Here is a 20,523-nt window from a genome sequence, read left to right on the forward strand (position 1 = left end):
GTGTTCTCTTGTCCATTGAACATATGCAGAAGACTTTATTATATATGGCTGTATGCTAAATTCTCAGTTTATTTGCATCTCAGTTTCTTCACTTTATTTTGCTTAGGGTTTGACATTTACTGCTGCAACTCATGTTGTATTTGCTGAGTTGTATTGGGACCCTGGACACATAAAACAAGCAGAAGACCGTGCTCACCGGATTGGACAGTGCAGTTCTGTGAATATTCACTACCTTATTGCAAATGGGACTCTAGACACCCTTATGTGGGGAATGTTGAACCGCAAGGTAAAGCTTGAATTTAAACCAGGTTACCACTTACTCATTATTACCCATAGCCTGCATGAGTTAAGAGGCTGAGTTTTAGTGCTTTCAGGCAAAGGATATCAAAGTACACTAGGATATTGATGTTGATAGGGACCAAGTCCAGAAAAGGCTTCAATTGGTAGTACTCTACCTGCTATCCTCGGTAATGAGAGAGAGACATGAACTTATGTGTGTTCCTATTGTCTTCCAAGCCCTTCTTCTACCATTTTAGCAGCTAGGGGAGGATGAGCTAGTAAGGAACTAAAATGCTTTCAAACCCCTTAGCTTTTTGTAAGCTAAGAATAAACCCTTTTTCAACAGGATTCTTGAGTTCCGGGCTAAATTTTGGACGGAGGACAGCCTGTACCCAGATTCTAGAAAAAGTATTAGGGATGTTGCTTGCTCTGTCCACTCAGCTGTCTCTTCTCCCCAACCTTGAGGGATGTTTATAGAAAGGACTTGACTAAGGTCTAGAGGATGGCTTTCAAGCACTGAGTATAGATATTCAAAATGGCCAATCATATGTATGTTCAATTTCAAAGTTTATAAATATTAGAATAAAAGTTTTTATGAGAAAAGCAAATAGTATAGCTTCTCTAGTTAACCTTTTCCTCATTAAGCACAGGAGTCATTGACTTGGCGATTTGGTTGTAATTTTAAATAATTGTATTACTAAAGCCCTTGATATGTTGAAACAGTAAGATTTTCTCTGTTGGATTGCTTGTGATTTAAATGCAAAATCAAGTTACTACTTAGTAAATGTCAGCTGTGAGGTGACCTGTTGTAAAATTCGTATATTTTATCATCTTACAGGCTCAAGTTACAGGGAGCACACTGAATGGTAGGAAGGAAAAACTTCAGGCTGAGGAGGATGATAAGGAAAAATGGGATTTCCTGCAGTTTGCTGAAGCTTGGACTCCAAATGAAAAGTCTGAAGAGTTCAGGAATGAAATGTTGTTCTCTCATGTAAGATTATATGACATTCTTTTCAATTCTTTTTAATATATAACTTTATCATATATTGTTTTAAATAGCAATTTTCAATTGTTCATGCTATTGAAAGGAGCCTCCACATAAAGGTGGAAAAACTCTAAGAACTAAAAGATGACTTTGATATAAAGAGGCTGCAACAGTGGCTTGTATCTTCCAACAGTTATATATTAGTGCTTACTGTTCATGTCCTTAGAAAAACAAGCTAAGTAGAATCCAACCTTAAGAAGAAAATATGGGAGACTGTCTCTGTGACACTGAGGGTAGGGAAAGATGTATTAAATTTGCCACAAAAAATAGCATACACAAGTCACATACTCAGTAAAGATATTTGCATTGCAGTGTCCAAAGTATATAAAGAATTTATACAATTCAATTAGTAAAACAGACAAGCCAACAGAAAAATAAGCAAACAATGTGAGCATCAGAGGAGACCAGAATAGAAAAAAAACATGAAAAGAAACTAGCTTCACCAAAATAAGACAAATTTAGAAAGGTACCCTTCTCTCTTTACAATTAGTATGTAATCTATGGTGTGATACTTTGAGATCACATGACTATCCTGTTCCCCAAACCTTTCACACAGTGGTTTTAGCATTCATTGATCTTTGCCTGAACCAGTTTTGAAATAGTGTTTTTTCCAGTTCCATCATTGCTTCTTTATTTATTAGCTGTTCTGTGAAGAAAAGCTTCTCATTTAAAAAAAATATCATTATGAACTTGGGGATTCTATTATTATTATTTAGTGTGTTATAATCTTTGCCTTTTTTTTTTTTTTAAGATCTGGTTAGTGGAAGCTCCTTTATTTTTATTTTTTAATTAATTAATTAATTTATTTATTTATTTATTTTTGTCTGTGTTGGGTCTTCGTTTCTGTGCGAGAGCTTTCTCTAGTTGTGGCAAGCGGGGGCCACTCTTCATCGCGGTGCGCGGGCCTCTCACCATCGTGGCCTCTCTTGTTGCGGAGCACAGGCTCCAGACGCGCAGGCTCAGCAGCTGTGGCTCACGGGCCCAGTTGCTCCACGGCATGTGGGATCTTCCCAGACCAGGGCTCGAACCCGTGTCCCCTGCGTTGGCAGGCAGACTCTCAACCACTGCACCACCAGGGAAGCCCGAAGCTCCTTTATTTTATTTTATGTTTTGGTTTGGTTTTTTTATTGTTGTTTTTGGGGTTTTTCTATTGAAGTATAGCTGATTTACAATATTGTGTTAGTTTCAGGTCTAAAGCAAAGTGATTCAGTTATATATATATATATATTCAGATTATTTTCCATTATAGGATCTTACAAGATACTGAATACAGTTCCCTGTGTTATACAGTAGGATCTTGTTGTTTATCTATTTTATGTATAGTAGTTTGTGTCTGTTAACCCCATACTCCTAATTTATCCCTCCCCTCCCTCCCTTTCCCCTTTGGTAATCATAAGTTTGTTTTCTATCTGTGAGTCTGTTTCTGTTTTACAAATAAGTTCAATTGTATTATATTTTAAGTTCTACATATAAGTGATAATCATATGATACTTGTCTCTCTCTGTCTGACTTCACTTAGTATGATAATCTCTAGGTTTATCCATGTTGCTGCAAATGGCATTATTTCATTCTTTTTTATGGCTGAGTAGTATTCCACTCTGTGTGTGTGTGTGTGTGTGTGTGTGTGTGTGTGTGTGTGTGTGTGTGTATGCCACAGTTTCTTTAATCCATTCATCTGTCAGTGGATATTTAGGTTGCTTCCATGTCTTGGCTATTGTAAGTAGTGCTGCGATGAACATGGGGGTGCATGTTTCTTTTTGAATTAGAGTTTTCTCCAGATATATGCCCAGGAATGGGATTGCTGGAACATATGGCAACTCTATTTTTAGTTTTTTGAGGAACCTTCATACTGTTTTCCATAGTGGCTGCACCAATTTACACTCCTTCCAACAGTATAGTAGGGTACCCTTTTCTCCACACCCACTCCAGCATTATTTGTATGTGTGTATATATATGTATTTTTTGTGTGACATATATATATACCATATATAAGTGATATCATATGATATTTGTCTTTCTCTATCTTTACTTCACTTACTATGATAATCTCTAGGTCCATCCATGTTGCTAAAAATGGCATTATTTCATTTTTTCATTTTTAATATGGCTGAGTGGTATTCCATTGTATATATATATACCACATCTTCTTAAACATGGGCATTTGGATTGCTTCCGTGTTTTGGCTCTTATAAATAGTGCTTCTATGAACATTGGAGTACATTATCTTTTCCAATTAGAGTTTTTGTCTTTTCCAAATATATGCCTGGGAGTGGGATTGCAGGATTTCTTATTTGTAGACTTTTTAATAATGGTCATTCTGACTGGTAGAGGTGGTACCTCATTCCTACAACCGAACAATTCCATTGCTAGGGATATATTCTCCTGCATGTATATAAGGATACATGTATAAGGATGTATACCAAGTCATTTTTTAGAATGCAAAAAATTGGAAACAACCAAAATGCCTATCAGTAGGAGAATGGCTACCTAAATTGTCATAAGATACTACTTAGAAGTTAACATGAATGAATTAGGTTTATATGCATTAACATGATCAGATTTTGAAAACATAATGTTAATTTTTTAAATGCAGAGCATACACACAAATATTATGTATTTATGAATACATATATATGTAATAAGATATATAAACAAAGATTGGAAGAATACATAATAAATTTATTGCCCCTGGAAGAGGAGGAGACTGGGTCTGGGGAAGACTAAAAATGTGGTAGCACCTTTATCAGAAATATTTTATTTCTTTTATTTTAAAAAAGTATCAGAAGTAAATATTACAATATTAGTACTTATAAATTTTGAATGGTGGGTATATGGATATTTGTTATATTCTCTGTACAGTAACAAATTCTTTTTGGAGGCCATGTATAAACTGAATAAGAAATAATAGAGAAGCTTATAGTCATTCAATCTGTCTGCTTTTTTCCTAGCCCTTCTGGAGAAATATAGTGTGAGAGTTATGGGGAGTTTAATTTTAATTTTTGAAAGAATTGATCAGATATTATAGGAATGAAATTGAAGTCTGTACACATTTTCTCATAATGCAAAATTAAAATTTTAATGTCAGGTTTAGTTCCATAAAAACATAATGTTTTTTATGTGGAATCTTATTAAGTTTTTTATGTATCCTATTTGGAGGGCTAGTACATTTTTCTTTTCTAGAATACTAGAATACCATTCTGTCAAATTTGCTAAAAAAAATAGAAGAATTATTTCTAAGACATTTTTCTTTTATTTTAAAAACTTTTCTTTTAGTAGTGTTTATTATATTATATTTTGGTCTATAAAAATCAATAGATATCCTAGGTATTTAAAAAATATATAACTAAAACCATGATTTGTAGCTGTTCTTTCTCTAAAATTCCCTGTTGAACTATGTCTGAGTTCGTTTCTAAGATCAATATTAAGAACTTGAAACACATCTTCCCACATTTATACATGTTTATTGTTTTTAAGTGTCTCTGAAGAAAAATGTGTATCTGTGTACAAAGTTTAAAAAGAAATCACCTAGTCACCCTTACCAAATCTTGCTTTCCTGAATTAGGTGTTTATCTTTCATAGTTCAGTGTTACCTTGCACAGATTTCTCAATGCATGTCTTTTACACAGATGGTTTTATATAAACTGGAATCTTGTAATGTGGAGACCATTTGTTCAGTTTGCTTTGTTTTGCTTTGTATTTGTTTTTGTTTCTTTGTTTGTTGGCCAGGATGTGAAGTGTGTTTTAAAGGGCCTTAGGTGAGGTTGCTGCCCATCGCTTTGTCTTTATACCCTCCAGCTTCATGCATCTTAAGAAATGTTCAATTTGTTGAGAGGTCCTAAGGAAATTTAACCAACATGTTTTTCTTCTGAATGTTGCCAGAATTTCAGCATTTCCTATGGGAATTTTTCTATCTATAATGATGTCTTTCAGATCCTTTTTTAAATCCTTTTTAAAAAATTGCCTACATTTAGCATTTTTAGGATACTTCTAATTTTGCCGATTAAACTTTGCCAAATTAACTAATTTTGCCCATTGTCATCAAAAACTTGTTTAACTAAAATGTTGATAACAGTTCTAATTGGATGGTTTTTAACAGCTTATGAATATTTCTGTAGTGTCAGCATTTTAAGGAATGTTCATTTTATCTCTGTCCCAGCATCTGGCTGCTGCAGCTGGAGGTTAGAGCTGGGGCAAAGAAGAGGGACCTTCCAAGGCCAGAGGAACAGACTGTGTGTTAGTCAGTGCATGGCTCAGCCCAGGCCATCAGCTCTAGAGAAAGAGAGACCAGGAGGCTCAAACAGGAGGAGACCGGGGCGCGGAGAGTGAGCTTGCAGGGCAGAGAGAGGATGAACTGAGGCAGAAAGGGTCAGGAGACTCAGGTCCCTGGGTCCCTAGTTCCCCATAGTCTTCTTAACCCTCCCTGTTCATCACATTCAAAATGCTGTGGACTCTATAAATGATTTTTTAGAAGGCCAATAAATGTGGTAAATTTGGCAAGTTGGTCTTCAGCGAATTGGGTTTCAGGTGGATTGACTTTCAGCATATGGGCTTTTGGCAAATTGGTTTTCTGTGAATTAACCTAGAACTAATATTAGTATGATTATGGGTCCTGGGGACAGAGAGACCTCTGGTTAGGAAGAAGAGGAGGAGAATGAGAGAATATTTTCCTGAAAAAAATTTTTATATTAGTTTTGCTCTTTCCTGCCTTCTTTTTCCCCTGGTGTTCATTCAGAACGGCATTATTTTTGTCTCCCTCCTCTCTTAATCAGAATTCTTTTTCTGTCACATAACTCGGCTAATTTATTGGGATTTTAAAAATGTATGGAACTGGGGCTAGTACTCTACCAGTATATATGGATATAAGTGTACTGGCTGTTAAATATTAAGTATTTTGGTAACGGTAAATAGCCACTTCTTCAATCCCTTCACTGTACTCCCTCACCCCACCGCTAGGGCCTCCTGGACCTCCTTGTGATCTTGCACAGCATGGGCCTCTAGGAGTCTGGTTAATACCCCTGCTGTAGCTGTTGTTAAGTATTTAAATAACACCCTGCATGGAATTAGTCCACACAAATGTATGAGTCACAATTCTTTACCCATCCTAGATATATTTACATTTTTAAAGCAGTTATTTATTAACCCAAATGAAGCTCAAATTGAAGTCCAACTCAAATGAAAAGAAATAATTCCACCACCACAAGGAAAACCTAGGTGGCTATCCCTTCAGTAACCAGTCCCGCCTGGGAGTCCATCACCAGGGTGACTGTCTCAGATGAGATCCACTTTCTCGAGCTTCTTCCTTTATTCTGCGTTTGAATGTGCATGGCTTCTAAGTACTCTGGGTTTTGCAGTGTTTTGATTTTCCTACATTGGCTTCCATGGAGTGATAAAGTCGGGCATCTCCAGATGGAAGGAGAGAAAGGTATGAGCTATATTAGTCTATATTGTCATTTCCAAGTAATTAAAGGCTGTTTCTGAATAAAATAGAATGAGTGGAGTATTCAAATAGGAAGCCTGCCTCTCTAATTTTCATTATTTTCCTGCCATCATCTCAGGGGTATCCCTTCTTTTAGCCATAGCTGTGGGAAATTGGGCCCTTCCATTAACCTCTTTAGGACCTTTTCCGGTCCTCTTTTGGCCCATAATGAATAAGAGCCAGCAGCAGCATTTATGCAGCCATTTAAGTCCCTAGATCACTAGATGGCTTCTGAGGTCCCTTTCATTTATTTTATATATATATAAAATAATGTACCTGAAGAGAAACTTGGTGTGTAAGAGATTCATAGAGAAGCAAAAGAAAGGACTCTAACTTAATATGGGTAACAAGTCCAGCTCCTGCGTAGGATAAATCTTCTTCCTGCTTGGTTTCTCTTCTCCAGATCTCGCTGAGCCAGAGCTGCTTCCATTTCGTTACTTCAGACAGTAGTTCTCTTTCCATTTGGGAACAGATCTCTAGATAGTTCCCAAATTTAGCCACACTGTGGTCTCTGCTTTCCCTCAGCAGTTGTTTTCATTTTGTAGGCTTTTAGTGCAGTTATCTCCCGATTTTCCTTTCTTCTCACTAGCCTCTCCCTGGTTGTCTAATCTTCCTTTCCTTGTGGTAGTACTTACATCTTTGACCTGGCTCACACCCTGCCTATTCTCTGTCATAATCATCCTTAAGTCCCCTGGTCTGCTGTCCTCAAGGCCACCTAGAACATTCTTCACCCAAAGCAAATTTACATTTGAAACACCCGTATTTGCATTAAAAATATACAGGATGATTACTGGTCTGCTGAAAAAAAATTCTATGTAGTTGAAAATGAGAACTTTTTTTTTTTAATTTATTTGTTTTATTGACTTATTTGGCTGCATTGGGTCTTTGTTGCTGTGCGCGGGCTTTCTCTAGTTGTGGCGAGCGGGGGCTACTCTTCATTGCAGTGCACGGGCTTCTCATTGTGGTGGCTTCTCTTGTTGCAGAGCACAGGCTCTAGGGACGCGGGCTCAGTAGTTGTGGCTCGAGGTCTCTAGAGCGCAGGCTCAGTAGTTGTGGCGCACGGGCCCAGTTGCTCCGCGGCATGTGGCATCTTCCCAGAGCAGGGCTTGAACCCATGTCCGCTGCACTGGCAGGTGGATTCTTAACCACTGCGCCACCAGGGAAGTCCCTGAAAATGAGAACTCTTAAGCACACTGTGAAATTTAAAAATATGCCCCAAAAATTCAAAAAGAAACTTTACATTTTTTATTAAATGCCAACATTGTACAAAATGTTTGTTTCTTTGTGGGCTAAGAAGCGCAAATAAGAAATTGTCTCATACATATAAAAAATAACCTTGTTTCCCACATATTGTCTACTTTAAAAAACGGTGACAGCAAAAAGAAAGTGGACCACAGGAGCTCTATATTCATGAAGTATAAATCATTCTTATCCAAAATCTCTTGTTTCTCAGTATGCTAAAGCACTACTTTCTTGAAGGTAACACATCTTAAATTAGAATATTTATTTAATATGTATTTTAGAATTCAAACCATTATGTAAACATGATGTAATTTGTTTGCATAATTGCCTAATAATAAGGACAAGAGGGTAGCCTCATTGTTATGGATAGAGACATAAATATCTCTGTTACAGCTTACATCATATAGTGCTATTATTAGGCATTTTTCTTGTTTACCTTTATGACTTCAGTTCACTCAGTGAAAATAATTAACATGTACTGAGTATTCCCCATAGCCACTGTGCCAAGCCCTTAACACTCATGACCTTATTTAACCTTCACAGGTACACCATAAGGCAGATACTGTTACCATGCCCCACTGAAGCTCAGAAAGATTAAATTGCCTGCCCAAGTTCATACAGCCAGTAAGTAGCAGAGTTGGGATTTGAACTCAGGCCTTTCTGCTGCAAAGTCTACCTTCATAACCTTGCCAAACTATACTAGATGCATTAGAGTTAGCCCATTGTGGATCAACAGTTATTTGTGGAATGAAAAGAACATTGAAACACTCCAGTTTGGTTAGCTAGTGTTTATGGGATGTTTGCTACTGTTACGGACCAGGGTTCTTGGCCTCCTTAATCAATAGAAATTGATCAGAGGCCAGACAAGAAATTCAGGCAAGGCTTTACTGGGGTCCCTGCTGCAGCAGGGGGGAGCGAGAACAAGCAACAGCTTCCCTTGCTTGCTTGCTCACTCAGGGGGAGTGAGCTGGTCCCTTATATGGGGTGAGGGTAGGGGTGTGTCCAGGGGTCAGGCCGGAGGGGGCGCTTAGGTGGTCTGCCCACCCCTTTGGTGGTGCTGTGTGCGGGGGGCATGCGCAGTACCCTGCTTTTGTTCCTGACCCCCTGCTTTTGCTCATGGCTCTTCAGAAGTGGCAGTTGGGATTTTTGGTCTTTCTGCATCTTAGTGTCCATAATTTGCCCCAACTGCCATGCACACCGTTATTTTTAGTTTCTTATAGTTTCTTTGTATTTTGTTGCTGGAGGAAACGTTTGTTCAGGTGCAAGCATTGTAGCAAAGGGTCCCAGGTCCCAGGCTGCAGCCTGTCTTACTACGTACAGGGTATTCAAAGATTATTCATTATATAAACATTTATTAAGATTATTATGTATAACTGTTTCACGTTGCTGTACAGCAGAAACTAACACAACATTGTAGGGACTTCCCTGGTGGTCCAGTGGGTAAGACTCCGAGCTCCCAGTGCTGGGGGCCCGGGTTCGATCCCTGGTCGGGGAACTAGTTCCCACGTGCATGCCTCGACTAAAGATCCCACATGCCGCAACAAAGATCCCGTGTGCCACAACTGAGACCCGGCACAGCCAAGAGAAAGAAAGAATCATCTTTCCAAAAAAAAAAAAAGAAAGAAAGGAAAGAAACTAACACAACATTGTAAGTCAACTATACTCCAGTAAAAATTAATTTTAAAAAAGATTATATGAAATGCAAATCAAAACCACAAGGAGATACCACTTCACACCCACTAGAATGACTAAAATTAAAAAGACAGACAACATGTATTGGCACAGATGCAGAGAAATTAGAACATTTATACACTGCTGGCAGGAATGGAAAATGGTGCAGCCATTTTGAAAAACAGCCTGACAGTTTCTTAAAATGTAAAAACACAGATTTAATGTATGACCCAGCAATTCTGTACTCCTAAGGGAGTTGAAAACATATATCCACATAAAACCTTGTACATAAATGTCATAGCAGCATGACTCATAACAGACAAAAAATTGAGAACAGTCCAAATGTCCATCAGTTGATGAACGGATAAACAAAATATGGTGTATATATATATATCCATACAATGGAATATTATTCAGCCATAAAAAGGAGTGAAGTTCTGATGCATGCTACAACATAGATGAATCCTGAAAACGTTATGCTAAGTGAAAGAAGACAGACACAAAAGGCCACATATTGTTTGGTTCCATTTATATTTAGTGGCCAGAATAGGCAAGTACATAGAGATATAAAGTAGATTAGTGGTTGCCAGGGGCTTGAGGGAGGGAGGGATAGGAAGAGGCTGCTTACTTGGTATGGGGTTTCTTTTTGAGGGTGATGGAAGTGTTTTACAATTAAACAGTGGTGATGGTTACATAATTATACTAAAAGGCACTGAATTGGACACTTTAAAAGAGTGAATTTTATAGTATATAACTAGATTACATCTCACTAAAGCTGTTATTTTCTTTTTTTCTGTTTTTCTTTTTCCTTCTTTTTTGGCTGTACCACACTGCAAGCAGGATCTTAGTTCCCTGACCAGGGATCAGACCCGTGCCCCTTGCAGTGGAAGCGCCAAGTCTTAACCACTGGACCGCCAGGGAAGTCCCTAAAGCTGTTATTTTAAAAAGACTATATGCTAGGTGCAAAGATAAGGAAAACAGCTAACTTTCTTTTGGAGCTTACTGTTTTAACTGGGAGAGATGATCGTAAGCGAATCATTTTAATGCAATATAATAAATGTGAAAATAGAGATATATAACCAGGCTCTGGAAGCGTAGGGTAGAATAAATAAATATTGGGGGCATGTGGGAAAGTTTCCCTTGAGAAACATCAGAGCTGGATTATGAAGAATGAGTTCAAAAGAAGTGGGTCCTGGTTCAGGCAGAGGGACCACCAAAAGGATGCCCCAAAGCCCAGTGGTAGGAACAGACGTCCTGGGAGTGGGAATTCCATGCAAACGTGTGAGTGCAGGGGACACTGAGAAGTGAGTCAAAGGAGGGGAAGCCTGAAACTTTGGCACCAGTCTGATGGAGTGGAGCCCACACATGCCGTGCCAAGAAGTTGCACTTTCTCCTAGGGAAGTAGTGTAGTGTCATCAGAGGCTTTTAAGCAGGTAAACAGCATGGTCAGATTTCTGTTCTCTAAAGGTGCTCCTCGTGGCAGTGTGGGAAATGAATGGGACAGAGGTTCTTGGAGGCAGCGGGATCTGGGGAATGGATTTCTTCTGCCCTCCCTCCCATCCAGTTTGAACCTGTGGTAAAGGGATTTTCTGTCTCCACTCCTCAGGGGTTTCTCCCCAGCCCCACAGGAGGAGTTATTAATCTAATTTTTTTCAGCCTGAGAACTTGGGCCACAGTTCAGGGCTCGTGCTTCACAGAGGCATGCTTCTCCTGTACTGTGTCTCCACTGGAAGCAGGCCCTGTGGTCTTCTCTGCTCGATTTGGGGTGAGAAGTAGGAAGTCCCATTATGGCCTTGGGTTCTGGTTGGTTTCTTTAATATACCTTTTATCAGATTTTACTTGGGTGCTTTTAGGCACTTACAGGTTTATTAATAAAGCCAGTTTCTTTTTATTCATAAGGCTATTACTATATAAAAGTCTCCTTTGTCAGGGATTCCCAAACGGGGAATGGGGCACTAAACTCCACCCTGAACTCCTAACAGTGGTAGTGGTAATAGAGAAAGAAAAATTCCAGACATTTCAGAGGTAGAATCATCATAGTGAGGCCTGGGAGGAACCTGTCTAACAGCAGCAGGTACAGGAGGAGTAGAAGGGATTGAAGCAGGCATTTAAGGGAGATGCCATAACCAGAGGCATGCAAGGACAAAGGGCAGGACAAACGGAAGCCATAGGAAGTGACCCAGTTTAGTCTAAAACTGGAGAATCCATAGCAGAGGACTTCATGTTAATTTGGTAAACAGTGAAGAGCGAAGAGATTGTGATGGTAGAAGGTGAGCAGGCTTACGGACAGAGTGAAGACCCCGCTCAGGCCCTCTAGAGTTTGAGGAGCCTCTGAACCACTCAGCTGATGTCTGTGAGGCATTTGGAGGTCAGGCCTAGAGCTTAGGAGAGAGATTATGGCACATCGGCCCTGATGAACTTACCCCTGCCCATCACGTTCTAGTGATCCGTGCACTGTGTTATATGTAATATTTTGCTGTGAATTCTAATTGCCCTTATTGAGATGGCTGTTCCCAAAGACATTTGCCTGCACTGCTTTTTTTTTTTTTTTTTTTTTTTGAATTTATTTATTTTTGGCTGCGTTGGGTCTTCGTTGCGGTACGCAGGCTTCTCATTGCAGTGGCTTCTCTTGTTGCGGAGCACAGGCTCTAGGCGCACGGGCTTCAGTAGTTGTGGCATGCGGGCTCAGTAGTTGTGGCTCATGGGCTCTAGAGTGCAGGCTCAGTGGTTGTGGCGCACGGGCTTAGTTGCTCCGCGGCATGTGGGATCTTCCCGGACCAGGGCTCGAACTCGTGTCCCCTGCCTTGGCAGGTGGATTCCTAACCACTGCACCACCAGGGAAGCCCAGCCTGCACTGCTTTTGATGTCATCTTTAAAAATAAGTAATAACATTTTCTTTTTTACCACTTTGGTTTTTTAACCAGAGTGTTGTTTTATTTTGTTTGCTTTGTTTTCTCTATGCCCACAGAGAAAAACTTGTTGTGCCTAAGAGTGGATCACTCCCAAAATTTTATTTAATTAGTACATGGAGATGGACATTGTGTGAAATCTGAAAAAGTCATTTCTTTTTTAGGAGAATTTAAATTCATTTTTCAGTTAGATGATTGAAACCCTACTTTTGTCAGTGTATATCCCCTGGCTTGTTTAAATGTTAGTGAAGCCTTTTTAGTTCCAGTTCCAGTCATCAGTCGCCTGCCGTTCAAGAGACCAGCAAGATGTCCCAATCACCCATTTGTAAACGGTGGTTTTGTTAATTCTTTGGGGAACAGGAGAGGAAAGACATGAGGCAGTACTGGTTTCTCCCAGAGCTGCCCTTTGATCAAAGTCTATTAAACCCGACACCAGTGCTCTTGTTGGTGGTGTGTGCTGCACTGGAATGGCACCAGGCTTTGAAGTGTTTTATTGTTTTTTATGAGTTTTACCAGATTTCCTTTTCCTCTGCTTCAGTTCTAATAACAGACTTTTAATCCTGTCATCATGGCCAGGGGATTTTTCTCTAAAGAGCAGTTGTTTACCATGGTGCAAAACAGAGCAAATATGTTAGGTCCCTGAACCTTTCAAATAAACACACGCATTTTGCCACCTTAAGCATTTTGCAGTTTTTATTCCCAGCACTTCTCACCAAAAGCAATATTTCTTCTTTTGCTTTTCAAAAACAATATTGAACAAAAGACAGGAACACAGTAACTGAGTGTCAGCTGTATAACTGAGGGCAGGAATATGTTCTTCCATTTTCTACATTTCTTATTACACAGGCATGTTGACTTTACTGTATTTTCCCCAAAGCCTTGTGATAAAAATCACTATAAGCTTAGATTGCTCCTCCTATTTTGAAACACCTACTTTTAAGTTCCTTATTTATCACACATTAAAAGGGTCACTTAATATAGTTTCTTTACAAAGACAAACAGTCATGATGAGTTAAGACATTTGTCAGTAATTTGTTACTATAATATCTCTTCTGAATGCAAGAATATGCTTATTAAAGACAAAAGACTTTTTAGCTTAATCTTGCTATTAAGTAATGAAGTTTTCCTAGGCCATAAAAATATTTTTGTCTTTCTATGTTCCTGTTATCTTTACCACTGAGAAATGCTGATAACATTAATAAAGTCGGCAGTTTTTCAGGAGATCTGCCAGAAGAGTATGGGTCCTGAGTATTTAACTATCAGTATGGCTGCTGTAATTTGGGGATTCTGCTCTGTTTTGGTGAGACTGATAAAGTTTGTCCCTCTAAGGAGTCATGTTTTTGATAAATGTAATATTTTTAGAAAACATGCTTATGTAGGGAACATTTTGTTTACAATTATTTCTTACCACCTTTTACTCAGATGCTTTAATCAGTGGATCCACATTCACTTTATGAAAAATTAATTTAATAGAAAAAGGACAAAAGAAAAGTAATTATAGAATCATCTTACTAAAATACAGGAATATTGCATTCATGTTTAGTATCTGTGTCACAAATCTTGTTAAAGGTCGCTTCTTTCTTTTATTAACCAGACATGTCCCAAATACCTGCTGGAATCTCCATGAGTTGCTGGTGGGGATAGGTCCTTGTCTCAGAACATCAAGGATGGTGTGTTTTGTTTTAAACTGACCTACGTGACATTACCCCTTTGAGTCCTGCCAGCACAGTAACGTCTCCTATAACTCCCTTGCCATTACGATCCATGCGCTTTCTTCTCACCTCACTAGTGGTTTCCCTTTTTTTGACTGTGTGAGGCTTCCGTGTCATTTCTTCTCTTAAGAGAAGCTGTTCAGCATCCAGTTACAGTGACAGATAAATGAGCTAAGTGATGTTTCATGCCTGCACAGAAGTTACTCTGGGTATTATTCAGTTTTTAAAAAGTATTGAGAGATGCTAGAGAGAGTCTCATTATGTATTTAAGAGACTTTGTGTATTTGTTTTCCCTTAAAAGAGTTTGTTCACCGCCCATGTGTACATTCGCAAGTGAACCCTCAATCTCTCTTTACTACAGAAAATTAAGGAAAGAAATGGAGCTACTCAAACCACACATGCATCTTCTAATCCAGTGGCTCTTAACTTTTACCGGGTCCTGAATCCCTTTGAGAATATAGAGAGAGTAAAGAACTGCTCTCCAAAAATGCACATACAATACAGACAACATTTTATGGACAATTTCAGGGGTTTCTCAGGCTCACTGAAGGCCATTTTTTTTTTTCTTACGGTGAGTCATTTATTGTAAGATAATTTACAAATATCTTGCTATCTTTAGTAATTTAAACAATGGACCAACAATTTCTTCTGACAAGGACAGCAGTAAGCTAAAAACAAAATCAGCTGGCTGAATCTTCTTTGCCTCTTGTCTGAGGATGAAACTCGATTTTCATTAGTCCAGAGCTGCGGCACTGGAGATGATTTCAGTCAGCTCCTTGGTGATGACAGCTTGGCGGGTGCGAGCCGGATGGACAATTTCAGGGGTTTCTCAGGCTCACTGAAGGCCTCTTGTGAGAGGCCCATGGCTCCCAAGTTAAGAACTCCTATTCAGTAAACCTTTTAACCCTTCTCTGTTCCCACCTAATGCATGTAATTATCGTCAGGATGTGTCCCAGAGATTTTCTCACCTATTTCTCTGTCAGTCATAGCCATTGAATGTCAGAGAAACCTCACTAACCAACTTCCTGCCTGACTGCTCAGAGGTTTCAATCTAAAAACATACAACTGATAATATAGACCAGGTTTCTAATTGATTATCTCAAAGGAAGTCTTTATTATTTCTGTTAAGCCCTATGCTTCTGCCAGCCCTGTGGCCAGGGCACTAACTCGTAAGGTCCACTACCTGTAACCACATTCATCATTGTCCGGTTTAGCCATCACGACATTAAAGTCTACTAATTAATCTTGTCCTCTCCTTTTTCTAAAATTATATCTCAAGTGTATCCTTTGGTTCCCAAAATTATATAAAATGATTCCCTTTCCACCCACGGCTCCTTTTCTGTATTTCATATTCTCCAGTCTCACTTTATTTTTACCCAAGCAGCCATGATTTCAAAATTGCCCCCATACTGACTACTCCCAGGCACTGTAAGTTAACCCTTGTTGTGGTGGAGGTATACATCAATTTCTGATTGCTGTCACTCACTGCTAACCTTTACTCTCAACCTGCCTCTGATACGTAATGGGAATTTCTCAAATGCTAATTTCTAAAATTAGTCACTGCTTACATAGTAAATGAAGTTATTTTTAAAATAGCTTAATTAAATAGCTTGATTAAAGAGGTCAACTGTAAAAGCTGATATTTTAAGGCCCTGAGAATTTTTTTTTTTTTTAAGATTTCTTAGGTTTTGGGGAGGGTTGTTTTTTTATAAACAAATCTGAAATAATCTTTTTAATTTTTATTTTTTGGTGGCGGGGAGATGGAGAGATTAAAACGTTTCGGACAGCTGGAAACAAATCCTTTAAAATGTAGAATGGGACAAAAGATGCTGATGTTATTTAAACATTATTCAGCATAGGTGACAGTGGCCTGCTTTATATATTTTATTTATTTTACTTTTTGTAGTCTTTGTTTCTGACATTTTATTCATTTATTTAGCTGTTTTACTTGTTCCTCTTTAGAAGCATATCTAGGAGAAGGGCCAGTTGAGGGAGTGGGGTAAGGCAGTAAATTGAAAATAAACATATTAACTGGAAGACTCCTTTATCAATGGTGAAATCCTTAGCACCCTTCTCCTGATCAGCCCCCAGGTCACTGGCAGCCAGCATTGTATCCTTCGGGCAGGAGATTGAAGGACTCCTTTCTGGAGAAATTGACTGGACCAAAAAAAGACTACGGAGCCTGAAAGGGATCCCCTGACAAACAGTCACTGATGACCTTTAGTGCGGTCCCCCACTTGGAATTTCCAATGGCATTTTAGTGTCTTATTCTTAAATGTGAATTGACAGTGAAGGCCACCAGGTTTGGAGGAAATCCTCTCATGGGCGATGCAGAGACAAAAATAAGCATGCAAGACAAGAAAGGATACAAAAGAAGCAGAGACAGTGTAATGAGCTGAAGTAAACAAACAAAAAGCCTTTCACTGATATTCACAGAGAAGTAAAAGAAAGTACTGCACCCAAGAAACAAGAACAAGGAAAGGGAAAAATCAGAGAATGAGGAAAAGCTCTTAGAAACTGAACCTGTAATATCAGAAAATAATAATCTGACAAGGATGGAAAGGAAGATAATGAGGAAATCACAGAAAAAGTAGAACAAATAGAAATGGAAAAGTGTGCAAAAAAGTGAAGAAGAGCAAATGATCAGTTCAGAAGATTTTGCCTAATAGGAATTCCAGAAAGAAAAGACAGAGACAACAGAGGAAGAAAAAATAATATAAGAAAATCTCCCAGATCTGAAGGACCTGGGTTTTTCTGATTGAAATGCTCCCTGAGTGCCTAGGATAATGAATGGAAACCAAAACACAGGCACACTAAAGCCACTACTCCTGGCTTTTCTACCCTTCTTACTGTTCCTACTGTTCCCTTCCTCGGTATCTCTTCCTCCTCATTCCACCCTTAATGTCCCTCTGCTCGCGTCCATGACTTTTACCTTTTCTTACTTCCTCCTCCCTTTGTTCATGACATCCAGGCCTCTGACTGTAACCACCTCTGTATGTCAGTGGTTCCCACATGTGCAAATCCAGGTGTCTCTTTCCCTTGAACTCTGGACCTGCTTCCTGGAACTCGCCACCCTGGCACACACCAGTCCTCACACATGTCTAAAAGTGAACTTTTATTTCCTTACCTCTTCTCTTTTTGCCTTCTAATGAGCCCATTTATCTTCCTATATTCCCTATTACAGTAACTGAAAATGTCATCCCTACAATGGAATCCGAGTATCACTGTGGTCCCCTCCATCTTCCTCACCCCTTGCGTTCAATCAGTATGTCCTACTCGATCTACTTGGTGATAAGCCCCATGTGTCCTAAGTTCCTAGGCAACCCTCCTATTCTTTCATTCTTATGTATGAGGTCATTGGAAATTTGAGGAGGAAATCTGTGGCATGAAAAATGTGAACAAAAATAAACTAATACAAAAATTGGTCATAGAGATAACTTTTTAAAAACTAATTCGTAGCTTTAGATTTGAGATGATATTGCAAATATAAATAAAATCAGAATACTATAAAAAGAAAAGGAACTTCTAGATATTAGAGGGAATTCCCTGGTGGTCCAGTGGTTAGGACTCAGCGCTTTCACTGCCGGGGCCCGGGGTTCAATCCCTGGTCGGGGAACTAAGAATCCCTCAAGCCGTGCACTGCAGCCAAAACAAACAAAAAATGAAACAAAAAAAGAACACAGATGTTAAAAATATGACTGCCAAACCAAAATAATTTTATGGAAGGGTTGAAAGATAAAATAGAGCTAAACACTAAGAGTTTAGAGGGTAAAAAGACAAAAAGAAGGAAAATATGAGAACAAAAGATGACATAAATATCTAGGTTCAACATTCTGCTAACAGGAATTCCAGAAAAAGAGAAAAGAGAAAATGAGGAGGAAGAAACTATCAAAGAAGAATAGAAATTTCTAAGAACTAAAGATGATCAATACTATATAAAATTAATAAGGTATTCTGGGTGCTGGGCAGAAAGCATATAGATATATATGACACAGGTAGAGATATATAGACATCGATCATTGTGAAATTTTAGAATACCAGGGATAAAAAGGTCCCAGAAGCCTCTAAAATGAAGAAAGAGTTTGCAGCCTACAAAGGAACATTGTCAGTATCATCAGATGTTGGAAGAAATAGAGCAATGTCTTTAAAGATTTTGAAGAATTGTATGCCCAACAAAACTACTAAGAGTTAGGGCAAAATCAGGTCATTTCCAGACATGTACAGGGACTCAGAAAGTTAACCTGTCTTGTAAAATCATTATGGTTTAACTAGAAATAGCTGGTAGAATTTGTTCACATTTGCTGAACATTTGCCAATATTTTCAAAATTCTTTAAGCTCTCTTTGCAGTCCTATTATATGGATTAGAGCATTCTCTTTAGATACAGAACTCTCTTTGTATCCTTGTTACTTTTTTAACACCAAACTCCATTTGTCTGATAATCTCTCTGCTTTCCTCCACCCTTTTCTTAGAATTTCCCTTGTGCATTGTTTTAAGAATCTTGTCTTATTGATTTCATTCTTTATATTTTAATCTAAGTTCTGTAACTTCCACAACTTATTAGATAACTTTTTAATAGTATATGAGAATATATAAATAACAGTCATACAAAATCAAAGTTGTACATTATTGGGGGGGGACTTTTTTTCCTATAGTATATGTTTTAATTTTACCAATATGGGAACAACATAAATATTCCTTCTTCTTTTCTTACCTTTTTAACCTTTTTTGAAATTAAAAAATTTGTGATTATATATAATCGTAAAATTTGCCATCTTAACCATTTTTAGTGTATAATTCAGTGACATTAATTACATTCACAATGTTGTGCAACCATCACCACTATTTTCAAAACTTTTTTATTACCCCAAACGGAGACTCTGTAAGCATTTAGCAATAACTCCCTGTTTCCCTTTCTCACAGCTCCCAGTAACCACTAATCCTTCTGTCTCCATTAATTGGCTAAATCTTTCTTATGCAGCACTACTAAGAAACAAAGATAAGATTTATTATGTAAGCTATCTCTTTGCAATATTTGGATGTCATTATCTATAGTGTCTGTCTCCGTAATGTATTGTGGCATAACAAATTACCCCAAAACTTAGTGCCTTAAAAGGACAATAGTTATGTATTATTTCTCATGGTTTCTGTGGATACGGAATTCAACCAGGGTACAATGGAGGTGACGTATCTGCTCCATGAGGACTGGGACCTTTGCTGGAAGATCCCAAGACTGGGAGCTGGAAACATCTGAAAGCCTCTTCACTCCCATGTCTGATAATGGATGCTGGTTGTCACCTAGGGACCTACGTAGGGCTGTCAGATTGAATACCCATACCTGGTTTCTCCATGTGGCCTGGGTTTCCCCACAACGTGCGGGCTATGTTTCAAAGGCTAGTGTCCCTCCCAAAAGATATAGAGAAGAAGAGAGAGACAGAGTGCCAGCAGCCACGTTAGCTTCTAGAACCTAGCCTCAGAAGTCACACAGTGATCCTTTCACTGCATTCTGCTGGTTGAGACTGAGACAAAGGTCCACCCAGGTTCAAGGGAGAGGGACGCAGACCCCACCTCTAAATGTAGGTGTGTCAGTGTCACAAGTACACGAAATGGGATAAGAATCGGTGTGACCATTTTTGGAAATGCAGTCTAGCACAGTGTGTGTCCACCATGGTACCCAATTCAGGCCTGGCAGGACTGCTCTAAAATTAACTCCTTTAATTTACCTTAACTGCTGGCTAATCATTTGTGGAGATGGGTATCCTTCTTTCTCTAGGAGATTGAGATTTACACATTGAAAAGAAGATGAAAAACATGAGACAGTGAAGTTGCTGTTCTTAGAAGAGAGAGATATATTTCTCAAAAAGATAATTATTAAACTGTGTCTATTAAAGAAGCTGTTCTAATTGATATCTTTAATGCTATTTGAAAAATACTCCCTGGTCAGGAAAGTATTTTAATGTGAAAAACATATTGTTTATGAACATTGTTCATGTGTATAGTTTGGTCATGAAAACATTTTTCTAAGTCTTGATTGACTTGAAATGTTTAGACACACAGTTGCCTCCTTTCCCTCACATACATCTAGAGCAGATAGTTTATAAAGTATATTTTTATTATATAACTCACATAACCAAGTTACCTAACTTCTCTAAAGCTTTAGTGCCTTCATCTGAAATATGGGAAGAATAAG

The 20,523-nt window shown here is 38.5% G+C and overlaps 1 protein-coding gene across 7 annotated transcripts in view; it reads left to right on the forward strand.

Moving 5' to 3' along the window:
• ZRANB3 (zinc finger RANBP2-type containing 3) overlaps positions 1–20,523 on the forward strand; it is a 254,596-nt gene that overhangs the window by 207,653 nt on the left and 26,420 nt on the right. For all 7 annotated transcript variants that reach the window (XM_059927591.1, XM_059927593.1, XM_059927592.1 and 4 more), the window contains 2 exons: positions 107–286; positions 1,118–1,270. In XM_059927591.1, the coding sequence (XP_059783574.1) occupies positions 107–286; positions 1,118–1,270 (333 nt within the window). The remainder of the gene's footprint in view (positions 1–106; positions 287–1,117; positions 1,271–20,523) is intronic.

The sequence above is a fragment of the Balaenoptera ricei genome, chromosome 7 (genome assembly GCF_028023285.1).
Source record: "Balaenoptera ricei isolate mBalRic1 chromosome 7, mBalRic1.hap2, whole genome shotgun sequence".
Classification (NCBI taxonomy): domain Eukaryota; kingdom Metazoa; phylum Chordata; class Mammalia; order Artiodactyla; family Balaenopteridae; genus Balaenoptera; species Balaenoptera ricei.